Source organism: Artibeus jamaicensis, unplaced genomic scaffold (assembly GCF_021234435.1).
Source record: "Artibeus jamaicensis isolate MK-2021 breed Jamaican fruit bat unplaced genomic scaffold, CSHL_Jam_final scaffold_847, whole genome shotgun sequence".
NCBI classification, from domain to species: Eukaryota; Metazoa; Chordata; class Mammalia; order Chiroptera; family Phyllostomidae; genus Artibeus; species Artibeus jamaicensis.
Window position 1 is genome coordinate 15,684,897 of NW_026522057.1, and position 15,247 is coordinate 15,700,143.

The following is a 15,247-nucleotide window of genomic DNA, read 5'->3' on the forward strand; positions in this document are numbered from 1 at the left end:
GGCAGTTCTGGAGTTTCTGCCTCACTCCCCTACAGCAGGGGCTGGGGACCTGCTCTGGGCTGCATGTTGTTACAGTGTGAGGCCTTGGGCCTTGCGGTGCCCTCCCCGTGGGCAAGGCTTTGCCAAGGCAGTTCAGTGCTCTGGGTGCCGCAGCTGTGATGGGGGAAGGCAAAGGTGCCTCTTTCCCCTGGCTGGGCCTGGCACTCAGAGCCCTGCGCCTTGGGAAGGCTGCCTGGGCTGCAGCTGTGCACTTCCTCACCCACCCTCAACTGCCCTTGATCCTGGGCCAGGCGGTCTCCTATCTTCTGTAACTCCCCGTCTCCCCGCCACCTCAAGAATCTAGCAGCCCCATGCCTCCCAAGGGAGAGCCTTCTCAGCACCCCCAGCCATGACTAGCCCCCAGGAGGACCTGAGTCATCCAGGGGGTAGAGGTCAAGCTAGAGGATGGGGGTGGGGAGCTTGTGGAGAGGCCTTGGGGGACAGCATGTTCTGGCCAGCGCACTCGTCACGGGAGTTTCCAAAGCGGAGAGGCTATCAAAGCAGAAAAACACCTGACACCCTGGATCTGGGCAGGACCAACTCTACCCCCACCCCTCTAGAAATGTCCCCCTCCCAGGTGCCTCCCCTGCGCAGCTGCCCAGGGGGTATTTATAGCCTGAGTTTGGGCAGCGAGGACGTTAGCTTTATTTCGGAAGTGATAATTCCAGTTCCAGGTGGATGAACCCAGGAGAACCCAGCGTCCCTTCCCCCACTCCACTCTTACCTAAAGGCGCTCCAGCTTCTGCTCCCACCCAGCCCACCTAGAAATGACCCTGCTTGATCCTAAGTGTGTGGGCCAAAAAAGTGGCGCTGTTCTTTCAGATACTCCCCTACCCCCTGAGTTTTCAGACCTCAGGCTGCGCACGAGCGAGCCTTCTAGTTTCCCTACTGGAGTGCGGGGCAGCGCTGACCTCTAGTGGTCCAGGATGGTAACGCAGGGCGACTGCTGAGCCTGAGCCTAGGGTCCCTGGCGGAGCAAGGGTTGATCCCTGGCCTTATCCCTTTCCTCCCCTCCCTGCTCTGCTCTGCTCCGGGAAAGAAGCCGAAACTAGCTTCCCAGCGCCTCTTTGCTCCATCGCTGGGACGCGAGGATCACACCTGGCAATGCAGGCGTCTGTGTTCCCACCGGACTGGAAACCCCGAAGATGGGGTTTCGACTCCTCACTCCTGTCCACATCTCGTCTTCCCAGGGCCAGGCACGCAGCTGATGTTTCTTCCATGATCTTTTCATCAAATATTCGTAGCGCACCTGCCAGGGTAGAGAAGGAGAACACGACCCTGCCTTTCTGAGGCTCCCAGGCCAGTCCGGGGGCCTGATGGTATGTGCGACCAGGCAGCATGCACAGTGCCGGGACTGCAGCAAACACCCCGCTATAAAAAGCGCAGAAGAGACCAATCTCCGATCCGGAGACAGGATGGGGGCGGGGGTCAGACAAGTCCCTGTGGGAGGTGAGGATTTGAAAGGCAAGTAGAAGTCCGCTGGGCAGAGTGATTAGCACTAGCAGAGACACCAAGACAGAGAACCGTCATCTGTTGCTGGGCTGGAGAGTGGGGTGAGGTCCGCCCCCTCCGGGCGCTGTGACTATGATTGGCCAATCGGAATCTGACGTATTGGCCAACTGGACGCCTTAATTGGGTCCCTAGATGTCTCTAGGGAGGGAACATCTGAGCGAGCCACCTCCCCTAAGCAGGTGCAATGCCCGGGAGTAAGAAAGGGGTTTCTGGAGGTCCTACTTAGGGCTTCTCCAGGCTGCGATACTTCTTTCGCAGCACGGACACCGGGTCCTTGAAGAGCACTGGCTCCAGGCGGAAGCGAGAGGACACCAGGGGCATGCGGCCGAACCCAGCCGCCATCTGATTGATGCAATCATGGTCTGCGGGCTGCAACGCAGGCGCGGGCTCCAGGCCCCTAGACGTCTAAGAGGGGGAAGAGAAATACGTCGGAGGGTTTTCCGTCTTTCTGAACCCAGCCTTCTCCCGCCCCTCCGCGGCAGAAAGAATTCGCGTTAGCCAGCGAAAGGGAACTCTCCCCTACTTCTCCCCACAGTGCCCCTCCATCCTCACCAGTGGTGGTCTGGCTTCCAGATGCCGCTTCCCATAGGGCACCTTGATAGGGGGCAGCTTGGTGGCTGCTGCTACTAGGAAATTCATTAGGACGTCCACACAGGTGGGTGCATCATTTGCCAGGCTCCTCAGAGCCTTGGGCAGGGAGTAGGTGAAGAGGGTGTGGTAATACCTGGGGGGGGGGGGGAGACAGGGAGAGGCTGCGACCACGCTCGCCCCCTTTCCAGGCCTCATCCTCCCAGTCCTGACATTCTCCCTTTGACCCCAATCTCCAAGCCTTTTGAAAAAAACCCTGCTGCCCCCTCTGAGCCCTGCCACTTCAGAGAGCCCCCACTGTAAGTATAACCGCTCCCCACTGTTCTGTGCTCTGTGGCTTGCCTGCAGCCAATGGTGTACCCCTGCCCCCTCCCTCACCACTCCCTGGGGGCCCTACCGCAGGCTCTGAGGAATGAACTCAGACCCAGACTGACGGGGGATCAGCTGGTTCCAAGGCCGTCAAATGTGGCAGCCCAAAAACCGCTTCTGGCAGGATGTGGACTAATGAGGCTGGTGCGGCTCCAGGTGAGCCTTGCTCCACGCAGCCTCCTACTGAACAACCCGGGCCCCGCAGACCTCAGGGGTGTTCTGCACCGTACTGAGGCTTCCCTGCGAGAGCTTCCGAGTCTCGTTTAACCATGTTAAAGGAACCCCTTTAACATGTTTAAAGAAGCCCTCCAGAATTCAGCCCCTGCCCCAAGACTGGGGTGCTTGTGCAGTCCCCAGCTCATCACACATGCATTTATTTTTTTAACTTATTAAATTTCTTTTATCATTTGACTATCACACAACCCTATGAGGTGAATACATTTTGTAGATGAGGAAGCTGAACCTCGGGAGATGTGAAGAGACTTGCCTGTCATACAGCTGAGACATGGCGGGCCTGGGCCTTGAACCTGAATCTCTGGGCTCTAGGCTGTGTTCGCTCCCATACACCCTGCTCCTGCTTTAAAGAGGGTCGCTGGCCCTCTGATCCCAGTGCCAGGGCCGCCACCCGCACCTGTGGTAGAAGGCGGCCGAGGTGAGTACCATGGAGAACTCGTTGACCTTCTCAGCGGTGTAGCCCCAGCCACCCCGGGCCTCATCCCAGAAGTGGCTCCAGGTCAGAAAGCCCACCATCCGCTCCGGGAAGCTCCGCCACACCACGAACGCAAAGTCCACCTGTGGAGACATTTCAGTGAGGTCCGAGGGAGGGGCAGCCAGAGACGTGGACGCAAAGCCAGCCTGGACTCGGGAAGAGGGAGTAAAAGCATGAAAGTTTCCAGAGGATGCTTAAGGGAAAATTTTCAGCTGAGGGCTGACAAAAAAGTGTTTTCAAAAGAGTCTGTAGACAGCTTCTGTTACATTTCTAAGGAGGAGGCTGAGTGTGGTTTCAAAGGCGGAGACCGGGTCTCTTACACCTGGCCCTCCCAGCTCTGGGGGTCCCAGGGGCCACCAGGGCCCCCCGGCTCAGTCCCCACCCACACTGGACTCTTCTTGGGCCCAGTCCTCACCTCACTTGTGGAAAGACTGCTGTGGGCATCGAGGCTGAGGATGGCGTCGGTGCTGACGGCACTGTACGGGAGGAAGCGGTCACTGACCTGCAGTGAGAGAGGTGGCAGCTGTGGGAAGCTGCCAGGACCCCCGCAGTGCGTATCCGAGTGTGTGCTAGGCGGGAGTCCTGCAGGCATGTTGTAAAGAAAAGGCAGTGAAAACGGAAGCCTGCCCTGAACTTGGACCTGAGGAACGCATTTTACCTTTCTGGAATTGGATTTCCCCTTTGGTAAAACGGGAGTTGGTAACTAGGGGCCCTTCCAGTTCTGACATCTCAGGATTCTTCCCTTGTCTTGTCGGATGCTCACCTCAACCCTGGAAGGGGTTGTCAAGTATCCTTCATTGGGAAGACACAGGTCCAACCCCGGCTAGTGTGGCTCAGTCGGTTGGAGCGTCATTCCATAGAGCGAGAGGTCGTGGGTTTGATTCCCCGTCAGGGCACATACCCAGGTTGCAAGCTGGATCCCCAGTTGGGGCGCATGTGAGAAGGAAACTGACTGATGTTGCTCTCTCTCCCCCATTCCTCTCTCTGTCAAAGCCATGTCCTCAGGTGAGGACAAGAAACAGGTTCAGAGATGAAGGGACTTGCCGGGAACCGTGCAGCAAGCAGGTAGGTGGCTCGTGCCAACCCAGATTGGCAGAAGTGTCCCCTCTCGGGCCCGTTTGCCCATGTTTCCTCGGGGCCCCAGTTTCTCCTCACCTGAAACACCGTGTACCCCCTCTGCCTTACCTTGTCTCATAAAACCCCAGTTCTCTGGAAGCACAGTTCACAAGGGCCAGGGATGGAAGAGAAGCATCTCTATTAGGCCTGTAGGCAAACCTCCTGTCTGATTCCTTCAGGTCCCACGTGAAGTCCGGCTTTGGCTCAGGCCCGAGTAAATGCCCTCCCCAGGTCCCGGCCTTCCAGGCTGAGCCCACCCCTTCCGTGCCTCCCCATCCCTCACCTTCCTGTGCCCCTCGATGACTATCAAGGGCACTGCTGTCTCAGGCCACCTGGCCGGGGGTGGCTTGTCATTGCTCCAGAGAACCAAGATCTAGGAGGGAAGGGGATGTTACTGAAGTCTGGGGCGGAAAGATCCCAAGAGTTTTCTTTCTCAGGATGGAAGAAATATGGGTGAGCAGCTGTACATGTGAGTTTGGGAGAAGATGGTTGGAGCCTAGGTCCTTTCATCGCTGTCCTATTCTTGCCTCTGGGCTTCTGGAAGGCAGGAATCCCAGTGACACGAAGGCAGCTAGCCACCCTTGGCATTAGAACTCAAGAGAGTTCTAGTGGTAGCCCCCAGCCTGGGTCCTGACCCCGTGCCCCACACCCACCCTCTCTCGAAGGTTTCCATTCTCTTTCTCCTGCTCCATTATCATTCCCAGCCCAGCTCATATGGCTCGTCTTTGTTGCCACTCCATCTGGACCCCGGCTGAGCTCACTGCTTCCCCCTTCTGCAAATAGTCTCAAGAGTCTACCTGGCTTCTCTGGAAGGTAGATTTGCAGCCTGTGTGCTAGGAGACGCTAACTGAATCAGAATCCCAGGGGATAGCCCTTTTCTGCCTTTTCTCTGCATCTTCGGCATCAAGCCCAGGGCCTGGTGCTCAGAAAACGAGCTGGGTGAATAACCGAGTGAACACAGGTATGTTTATTCCTCCAGCCTTCCCAAGAGGTACCTCTTTTTAGATGGAGTCATCAATTTCCATGGGGAGGCAGGGGCCGGGGTGGGGAAAAAGGACAAGAAACCTGGGACTTGAAGAAGGCAGCAAGGACACTTGAAAGTCCTCCTCGTGCCTCCCCTCCCCCAAATGGGGGATTATCTTTGGGGTCCAGGTATCTTCAAGGGCCCTGCCCTGTCTTTTGCCCCCCACCCTGGATCCCAGCTGGCAAGGGGACAGACCTGGGCACAGTGCTGGGAGCCTGCCACCGCCTGGATGAGCTTCATGGGGGGCTGGCCTGGGGCCCCCACCCAGATCAGGGCGCTGAACCTGCCTGCAGGGCGAGAGCCTGGGGGAATGAGACACAGACTGTTAGGGTGGGAGGGGACAGAATCCTCTGGGGAGTGACCGGGGTTGGGGACCCTGGGAGCCAGGAGAAATGTTTGGGACCTGGGGACGGCCTTGGTGGGGCTCTATGGTTGAGACTGGGAGGAACTTGAGGAGAGATGGTGAGGGGACTTCAGGTTGCCCCATGCCCAGGACATACCCTGCCTTAGGTAATAGAAGGGGAAGTCCGAGGGACTTGTGGAAAACGTGGGCAGGGCCAGGAGTGCCCCCGGGGGGCTGTTCCACAACAGCGAGGGGTGAGCGGACACTCCACGGATCCGGTCCTGAAGAATCTGTAAAATGAGAGCGGGCTCTGCAGACGGAGTGGCCAGGGTGGCAGTGAACCAGGTCCAAGGAAGTGAGGACCTGGCTAGCCGGGCTCCTCCCCCTCAGGCTATGGGAGAGGGGTGGCAGCTGCAGTAGCCAACCGCCGGGGACAGAAGGGTCCAGATGCAGATCCAGAGCACGAGACACGTGGTGATGGTGCCCAGACCTGGCAGATGTTGGGGAGCTAGCTGGCTGCCTCCCTCTCCTTCCTCACTGGTCACAGAGCTCGCCAACAGCTCGGACAATCTTTCCAGACTCAGAGCCTCTCCCACGCAGCCCCAGGGCAGCCAGTGCCCATCAGCTGATTTGGTACATGCTTTGGAATCTATCTGCCACAGCCATCCCTCTACAGATGGGGAAACTGAGGCCGGCATTGGGGAAGGAACTCATCCGAGAGCTCCAGTCTCAGCGTCATCCCAGAAGCATCTTTAAGGGGGAAGCCCAAACAGTCAGGGGAGCTGTCCTGAGAGGCGTGAGGCAGGAGCCCAGCGCCAGGGCCCCAACCAGGCAAGTCCCCTTACCTCGAGAGTGGTATGGATGACCTTCTCCACTGAGGAGAAGTAGGTGTCCCACAGGAACTGCGTCTGCTGACGCAGGGTGAGCACCCGCGCCAGGGGCATCTCCTGAAGGGCAGCCAGGACCTGGGCCGCAGAGGGAGAAAAGGGGAAGGCGTGGGGCCTCGGCAGGCCCTGACTGACCCTGGGGCGGGGCAGCCTGGGGTTGGGGGTCTGGGAACCAGAAGCCCTCTCCCTCTAACGGTTCTCCAGAGTTAGCAGCAGCCACCCTCGGTCAAGTCCCAGGTGACACAGCACAGAGAGTTCAAGGGTCACAGAGAGCTGAGTTTAAGTGCCATTTAGTAACCGTGTGACTGTGGACTAGCTACTTAACCTCTGAGTGTTCCCTTGTGTGTAAAGTGGGGACAATAATGGTACCCGCTGCCTAGGGTGGTGGTAAGGTACATGTTAAGTGCTCAGCCCGGTGTAGAGGTTCAGTGCGCGGTGGCTGCCGGTGTTAGCTCCCTACACCATCCTCCCTTCTCAGTGGGTTAAAGGCTCACACCCACGTCTCCCAGAGCCGGGCAGAACTGGTTTCATCAGATGGAAAAGTTGCTGTTTTTTCCTTTGCCATCCAAAGCCTCATCAAAGCACTCCAATTTTGGGGTGTGTGTGTGTGTGTGTGTGTGTGTGTGGACTTCCCTTACATTGGGTATTTAAGTGGTCATGGACCGTTGGGGCTGGGCCCATGGAGATCAACTGCTCTAACTCCTCCCATTGTACAAAAGGGGAAACTGAGGCTCAGGACGTGCTCTCAGAACCCTCAGGAGTCTGCCTCCATGTGGAGTCCTGGAGGCTTGGGGCTGGGGAGCAAAGTCATCAACATGCTACACAGACAGGGGCATAGAAATGAGAATGGGGGCTGGCCTGGGGGCTGGGATCCTGGGGTCCCTCCCATGTCCTGGCCCCAGTCCCCACCCCACGGGTAGGGCCCTCGGCTACCTGAAGTGGGAGCCTCTCATCAGCTACCACAGCTGCCTTGGTCCAGTCGATAACCTCGGAGAAGGGCAGCTCCCAGCGAGGGCTGAGAAGTACAGGGATGCAGCCAGCCTGGGGGGCGGGGGTGTCACTGGGGAGCCTGGTCCCGCCCTACACACACACACCCACCTCCCAGCTCTGAGGCAGCAGCTGCTGCTGTTGGGGGCAAGGAGAACGGAGGAGAGACCAGTGGTTTGGGGAGTGTGGGTTGTTCCACAGAGGGTGGGATGAATGGGGCCTCGGGCACACCCGAGTCCCAGAGTAAAGGGCAGCCCGAGGCTCCTTGCCATTGGCCTGGAGCCCGGAGGACCCTGGCAGCTTGGGGGGGTCAGGGATGGGGGATGCCCAAATTGGGGTTGTACCTGCAGGGCTTGGAGGAAGTGCAAGGCATCAAGACGCCGGCTGCGGTCCGGGATGAGGCAGAAGGTGGCATTGGGCAGCGATGCCCCAGGGTGGGCCCTAAAGAGGCACAGGAGGGGCCCAGGATGCACGAGGCCTGAGACAGCTGCCCTTTCCAGCACCTGGCCCACCTGATGGCCCCCCAGCTCCCACAGCAGCACTCCCAAATTCACAAGGTACAAGCCCTGCACTGTGTTCTTGTATGTTAACAAACACTCAGGCACAAGCACAGCTACACACTGATACACACCTACACAAGCGCCAGCCTCACACTCACCCCTCACCCACAAGGCAGGAGCCCCTGGGTTCCAGCTCTGCCTCTGCCCTTGCTGGCCTCAGAAACCTCCCTTCTCTTCTCTAGGCCTGGGTTTCCTCATTGGCAAAATGGGCATCTGCGGGACCTGATTTTCCAAGGCCAGGTCTGACTTAGACATGCCCGGGTTTGCCCTCCCACAGCTCGGCCACACGCAGACTCTCAGGCAGCCCTCACCTGAGTGGTCCCCATGCCCTGCCTCCCCACCCCCATCCTGAGAGCCCAGACGCGTGAAAGGCTCCTCTGTCGTGAGGTGGGTTGGGCCCCCAGCCTGGAACCACACAGGAAGCCGCTGCCCAGAGGCCCCTCACCCAGAGGACAGGCCTCCTCTGTTCTTCCCTCCTCCTCCCCCAGCTCCAGGGCCACACTCAGGCTGCGTGTGCCTGGCGGGGAGAGGGGTCACAGCCTCCTCAGAGCCACTTCCCTGGGACTGCCCGCCCACAGAAGTGGTGCCCATGACCTAGCTGCTAGGTAGGGGGGGAGGGGCAGCAGGCAGGCGGGACTCCTGGGCTCACCAGCCTGCTCAGAATAGGACTGACGAACAGGGCCCGGGGGGTCCCAGGATCCTCCTCAGCCTGAGTCCAAACCTCCAAGAAACAGTCCTGGGAGTCCTTAGTTAGCCTCTGGGCCAACCCCCATTGAACAGATGGGGAGACTGAGTCTCAGACTCAAAGATGAGCTCAGGGTCTCAGCCAGAGTTGGACAGAGCGGGAACTGGAACCGAGGTGTGCTACTCAGGACCCCGAGTTATTTGAACCACCCAGGGCTGCTGCCTTCTTTCTGCAGTGCTGGGGGTCTGCCAGGCTCTCCATGAAAGGGGTGGTGAGTTAAACAGCAGAAACCCCTCTACCTCGTTAAAAGCGGCAGCACCAGCCAGCTATAGCACGCCCCCATGCCCAGTAAAGCCTTAAGGGACTAAAAATGCCTAAGATTAAGGCTTCAGAGAGCCCCAAAACAAAGAGCCTGTTGAATGAACTATGCCCCTCAGCCCTCATTAGCTCCCGCTGTGCCCTCACTTTGAATGTCCTTCCACCTCGTCCTGGAGCACCCCTCCCTTCCTTGCAGCCCAAGGAATTCCACTCCATCTTAATGTCTAAGCTCAAATGTCACTTCCTCCAGCAAGCCTTCCTGATCTCTCCAGAGATGGCTCCCTCCTCTCTGCTCCCACAGCCCTTCTGTGCGCTGGAGCAGCAACAGGCCAAGCTAACCTTTATCAAGCACATACTTCGTTCCAGGCACTGTTCTAAGTGCTTGACTTTCATTACCACAGTTCATTCTCACAGCAGCCCTATGAGACAGGAGGTATGTGCTTTAACGTTGCATATTATAGATGGGGAAAATGAGGCCCGCAGAAGTCACGTAGCCTGAAGTACAGGAGCCAGGCAGCTTGCACAGCCTCTCCGAGCTTAACAGTGTGTATCATAACCAGGGACTTGTCTGTCCTGCAGGACCAAACGACTTGAGGATGGGGCTGTGCCTCCCTCATCTCTGTGTCTCTAGGGCCTGGCAGAGCGCCTGGCAGAGAACGGGTCATTCACTGGGTGCTAAATGAATGAATTCTCAATGTGCCATTGAGGCTAGACCCAGGACCAGTGGACCCCATGTCTGAAAAGTCAGTTTTGGTACAAGTTCTAGTAATGGAGCTGGTTGTGAGTAGTCAGTCAGTGGGTGGCCTTGGAAGGTGGTGAGTTCCCCATCAGTAGAGGTAAACAATCAGAGGCTAGAGGAGCACCTGCATGTGTCTGTTATAGAAGGGTCATTGTGGCAGCTGCCAATGAAGTCTTAGGGTTCCGTGACCGTGTAAGATACTTGCCACGGAATCAGGGCCTCAGGGCTCCAGGCTGGAGCGTATGTGGCTCCACCTGCCTTCACACGCCCCAGGCACTTCCTGTGGCCTTTGTGACCCCGCTGCCATAAAAAAATTTGATAAAAATTATAACTGATGTGTGACATGGACATACTAATATTATATGTAAAAATATTTTCTTCTACTAGAAGCTCATTTTTTCCTCCTAATTTGGAAAGAAATAAAAACACATTCATAGGCCCCTAAAAGCATCACGGGCCCTGGGCACTGCACCCCCTGAGCCCGGTAGAGATGGGCCAGGGGACTTTAAAACCTGCACTGGGCCCAGGCTGGTGTAGCTCAGTGGATTGAGCGCAGGCCTGCGAACCAGACAATCGCGGTTCAATTCCCAGTCAGGACACATACCTAGGTTGCAGACCAGTTCCCTGCAGGCCAGTTCCCAGGAGGGGACGCACAAAAGGCAACCGTACATTCATGTTTCTCTCCCTCTCTCCTTCCCTTCCCCTCTAAAGATAAATAAATAAAATATTTAAAAAAAAAACACCTGCACTGGACTTACGTAAATAAACAAATTTTTTAAACGGGAGAGCAGAGGTTCCTGTTGCTTGTACACACACAGAGAGCACCTCAGAAAAGGCAGGAGAGAAACCAGCAGTGGAGTCTGGCTCCAGGAAGGGAAATGGGGTGGCCAGGGACGGGGTGGGGGGGACTTTTTACTGTATGCCCTTTTGTGCCTTTGGAATTTGGTGCCATGTGAATGAATCCCCTATTCATAAAAATAAGTAACAATTTCAATGGGTGGAGGCTTATTCCAAAGCAACAGGAGACCTGCCCGACAAAGGTGGAAAAACATGGGCTTTGGAGCCAGAAGTGCAGGGTTTAAGCCCAATGCCAAGCGCCTGATCAGAAACATGAGGGAGGCTGTGATAATCAAGGAGCTTGTCACCAAAGGCCCTAGGCTGGCTCTACCCCTCCGAGCCTCGGTTTCCAGTTCCCTGGAGTGAAAACACTAATACCTCCTTTGAAGGACAACAGAGGATTAGCCACGACTTATGTGCCATGGTGGTGCAGCACCGGGCCCAGAGCAAGCTTTTCCTGAATATTCACTTCTTCCCCTCCCCCCCTCTCTTGAGTGAATGTGGGACAGTGGCAGGGACAGTGGCGGGGACAGTGAATGGCCTCTCTCTGGCCAGCAGTTGTTTACGCAGGCCACCTTCCAGGACTGGCCCTGCCGCTGCAGGCCTCCCTCCCTCACTATGTCCCTACACTGTCCGGCTTGCTCAGGCAGCCACCTGGCACTTGAGGGAAACTGAGACTCAAACTGCCCCAGAGATCAGGACTCCTGTTGCCTACAGAACTTCTTGAGGTTCCGATGACAATATCGGAGCCTGCCAGGCATCACGCATTGGAACCAAACTTATCAAAAATGCTGCTCAGAGGGAAGGCCACACTGATTAGAAAACCTCCGCCAGTTCTGGACAGTTTGGGGCCAATCGGTAAACCGTGTGCAGCTCCCTAACTCTCAGTTTCTCAAAGAGGTTCAGGCTGCAATGGCTTTCAGATTCACCAGTAAAACCTGTGGCATTTAGCAGTAACTAAAGTCAGCTGAAAGAACGGTCTGTGCAAGAACAGCGAAGTGCCAAGTCAGAAAAGTGACACGGGGCATGGTGAGTGGAGACCCTTGTCACCAAAGGTGAGCTCTGAGCCTGAGCTACCTGGGGGATCCTGGCTTTTGGGGTAACTGCCGAGAATGCCTGCTAGGGGAGGGTCCTGGCCGAAAGGCAGTGGAAGCTGGTGGGGAAATTCCGTACTTCCCGTGGCTACGGGGCTCCCTAGAGGAAGTAGAGAGACTCAGTCCCACGAGCGCCCTTCGGCTGAGAGAAGCCCCAGAAGCCCCAAGCAGAGGCAAAAACGGAGCGTGGCCGCCGGAGGGAAGAATTCCTGGGAGGGAAGTGGAGCTCAGAATAGCCCTGGTTGTGTCAGCAGAGAACAGGGATGTGCCTGGGGCACGTGCGAGGGAAGGAGACCAGGGCGCCAGCCTCCAACTCAGGTCTGCCCTGGGAGATGGAGAGGCAATGCTCTGCTTCAGGGCCCCGGGACAACCTCAGGAAGATGTTCATTCTTGCCCACCCAGCCAGCCTTTGGAGACTGCTGGCCTCCTGGGGGTGCAGAGGGGTTAGGGTGCTTAGGGGTTCATTGCTCTATCACCTAAGGTGTGTCTGCCCATTTAGGCCAGGTACAGAGAAGTTTCTAAATTAGCTCTCCATGTCCCATAGGCCAGTGCCCTTTATATGTATTCAGGACTCCCACTGGCAGGAAGTTCTTCTGTAGGTCTAACCCAATTCATATTTGCTCTAACCAAAGACTGTTTCCTTGATAGGTCAATCCCCAAAGATAGACATAGGAGCCGCTCCCATCTAGGACTAATCACCATGGCTCTGTGGGATTTGACAGGGTTGACCATAAATAAACTGTCCCTTAGAACTCAGAATGCTAATGCTGGAGGCTTTGGAGACAGGCAATTCTGAGTGAAAATACTGCCCGTGCTCTTTCTGGCTGGGTGGCCTCGAACAACTACTTAACCTCTCTGAGCGTCAGTGACTGGTACACAAACCCTTAATGATAGCGATGAGTATTATCTTATTATAATCATTATTTATGAAAGGGCTCAGCAGAGAGCAAACACTATAGAAGAGTGTGTTAAATAAAATATTAGCGAAGGAGGGATTGGCATAAGAGAAAAAGAGTAAAAGTGAGTCATGTTTTTATGTTTTTAAAGAGCCCCAAGGGAGTTCTCCAAAACCTGCCTTGAACCAGATGGTAGGGTTCCCCGCTGTCTAACTTGACTCCCTCCTGCTGTAGCTGGTTCTCCCATCTCAATCCCGCCCTCTACCTTGACCTCTGGGCTTGCTCCCATTAGAGACCCCTCTCATCCAGCCCCCAGGGGGAAAGTTCCACTTACTGCTCAGGTCCGTGGTCCTGCTCACAGCGCCCATCCCAGGGGCAGGCAGAGGAGTTGGTACCTGCCGTGTGCCACCCACCCCTCTCTTCTGCCAGGGCTAGCAGGGCCGCCCTGGGGTGGGGGCTGTACTGCCGCAGCTGTCCAGGAGCCCCACCTCGAAATGGGTGGGCTTCAGGGAGAATCGGGAGGGCCACATCAAAGCCACGTCGGAAGGTGTCCACTGTGGGGCTGGCCTCGGCCACCATCGCCTGTCCCAGCTGGAAGGTCCGAGAACAGGAGGCTGGGTGGAGCCGGAGGACCAGATGGTTCTTGCCTCCATCCCATTTCGGGGGCACCAGGCTGCACTCTCCAGCTGACGCATCCAGGCTGAGGAGGCGGAGGCAGGCCTCGGCAGGGTCGGATGTGTGGTAGCGGGATCCCTCGATGGAAGCCAGGATCTTGTGCTGCGTCTCAGAAATGGGTCCAGCGGCCAGGTACACAAACACCTTGAGGCCACCACCCCTGCACTTCGAGGCATCAAAGCAAGCTCCCCAGTCACAGCTGCCACTACGGAGGGCTTGAGGAGGTTGAGGGGCATCTTCTGGCAGCTCCCCAGGATGGGAGAAACTCTGCAGGAGCTCTGCATCCAGCCAGCGGGGCCAGCCTTGGGGGGGCCCTGCCTGAGGTCTGGTGGGCACTGCCAGGCGGAGAAGGGGAAAGATTCCCAGGAGGCCGAGAAGCCAGGAGGTCAATAGTGCCAGCCACAGGGACTTCCTTCTCCACGACTGCATGTGGCCACCCACAGCCAGGGCTGGGGAAAGCAGGAGGAGCAGGGACCCGAAGGGGGGGTCGCTGGAGCTGGGATCACCCTAGTTCAGTGCCCTCATTATACAGATGGGAAGACCAAGGCTCGTGAAGAGCAGGCTGCCTGCCTAAAGTCAAACAGCAAGTAGCCAACCAGGCACAAGGAGGCCAGGTAGAACCCAGCTTTCTGGCTTTGCTTTCCTGTGGTCAGGACTCTGCTTCCTGGGCCTTTGGACAACCAAGCCAACCTTTGGTCTCCCAGCAGTAGCCCCTGCCCCTGGGCCCTATTTAGGCTGATGCAACCGCTGTCGAGATTGCTAGGCTGTGTCCTCTCTTCTTGGCTGAACCCCCTGACCTGGCCCTTGATGGAGAGTACAGTCTGCCAGGCCATGGGGGACCTGTCAGAGCCCCCACAAGAGGTGGCTTGACCAGGGTGCAGGGCTAGAAGGAGCAGGGGTGGTCTCCCCCAATCCTCCCCCAGCCTAAGCAGCCCCAGAGCAGCCCTGGCCACCCCTGTGTCCCCTGACAAGCACTCCTGGGCTGCAGGCCCTGTGGCTGAGTTAAAATTAGACCCAGTGCCCCATGTGGGCTATCAGGGTCAGCTGAGGTCAAGGCCTGAATGCAGCTGGTGCCCCTTGGCTGCCGTGCCAGGAGTGCTGTTGGTCTTGATCCTCTCCTACCCTGCCGCTGTCTCCAGCTCAGGCAGCTTGGCCCCTCCTCCTCCAACCCCTGGGAGCTGTCTCTGCACCCTCTGGCTCTGAGCTGTCACGGCGCAGAGGGCGGGACTCTGCATCAAGACCCTGCCCCGTGGCGCCCAAGCCCTTGGGATGTGTCTTCTCCGGTCCCTCTCCAGGCAACATCTGGCCCGTCTGATCTCTCTCCTGGTGGAAGCCGGGCCCCTCCCCTGGCAGCCCTGATTCGCTCCTGGCTGGGAGGCAGGGTCTCCACTTAACCCCTTCCAAACCAGTTTCCTCAACTTGCTAATCATAACCAGCAGGGACCGTACCTCAGTTTGCCACAAGCTATCACAGCCTGTCTCTGAACTCTCACATTAACACTTCAAGGCAGAGGCTTACCACTGTCATTTTTTACGGATGAGAAAAGTGAAGCTCAGAGAAGGGATGTTATCCTTTTAAGGAAACTCAGCTAAGAGGCAGGGTTGGGGATTTGAACCCTGAGCTCCTGACCCTAATCCTTAGCGCTTCCCACGGCCACCCCAGCTGGGGGTCTGAGTGTGGGAGTCTACAAGTCAGACGAGATAATGTAAGTGAGGTGTTAAGCAGCCAGGTGAGGGTATAGGACAAAGTGCTCCCTACTATTTCCAGGTTGGTCCCTCTTCCTTCAGCTGCCCCCACGGCACACCCCAGGGCAGCAGGGGGATGGGGGAGGATGTCTGAAGGCTGCCTGAGCCTAGAGTTGCTTCCTGA

The 15,247-nt window shown here is 57.1% G+C and overlaps 1 protein-coding gene across 1 annotated transcript; it reads right to left on the reverse strand.

Moving 5' to 3' along the window:
* Positions 1-636: 636 nt before the first annotated feature.
* On the reverse strand, positions 637-14,685 carry EXTL1 (exostosin like glycosyltransferase 1). The gene is made up of 12 exons (XM_037135961.2): positions 13,038-14,685; positions 7,919-8,015; positions 7,521-7,628; positions 6,546-6,665; positions 5,858-5,990; positions 5,553-5,659; positions 4,617-4,706; positions 3,633-3,719; positions 3,140-3,300; positions 2,104-2,275; positions 1,774-1,956; positions 637-1,288 (listed from the first exon to the last, which is right to left on the reverse strand). The coding sequence occupies exons 1-11, from the start codon at positions 13,805-13,807 to the stop codon at positions 1,774-1,776; spliced, it is 2,028 nt and encodes a 675-aa protein (XP_036991856.2). The 5' UTR covers positions 13,808-14,685; the 3' UTR covers positions 637-1,288.
* Between the last annotated feature and the right edge of the window lie 562 nt (positions 14,686-15,247).

Excerpts from the sequence above, each read along its gene's own strand:
- EXTL1 (XM_037135961.2), bottom strand. The coding sequence starts at position 13,807 with ATGCAGTCGTGGAGAAGGAAGTCCCTGTGGCTGGCACTATTGACCTCC. Across the intron at positions 7,629-7,918 it reads ACTTCCTCCAAGCCCTGCAG|GCTGGCTGCATCCCTGTACT; the intron begins GTACAACCCCAA and ends CCCGCCCCCCAG. Across the intron at positions 3,301-3,632 it reads GCAGTCTTTCCACAAGTGAG|GTGGACTTTGCGTTCGTGGT; the intron begins GTGAGGACTGGG and ends ATGTCTCCACAG.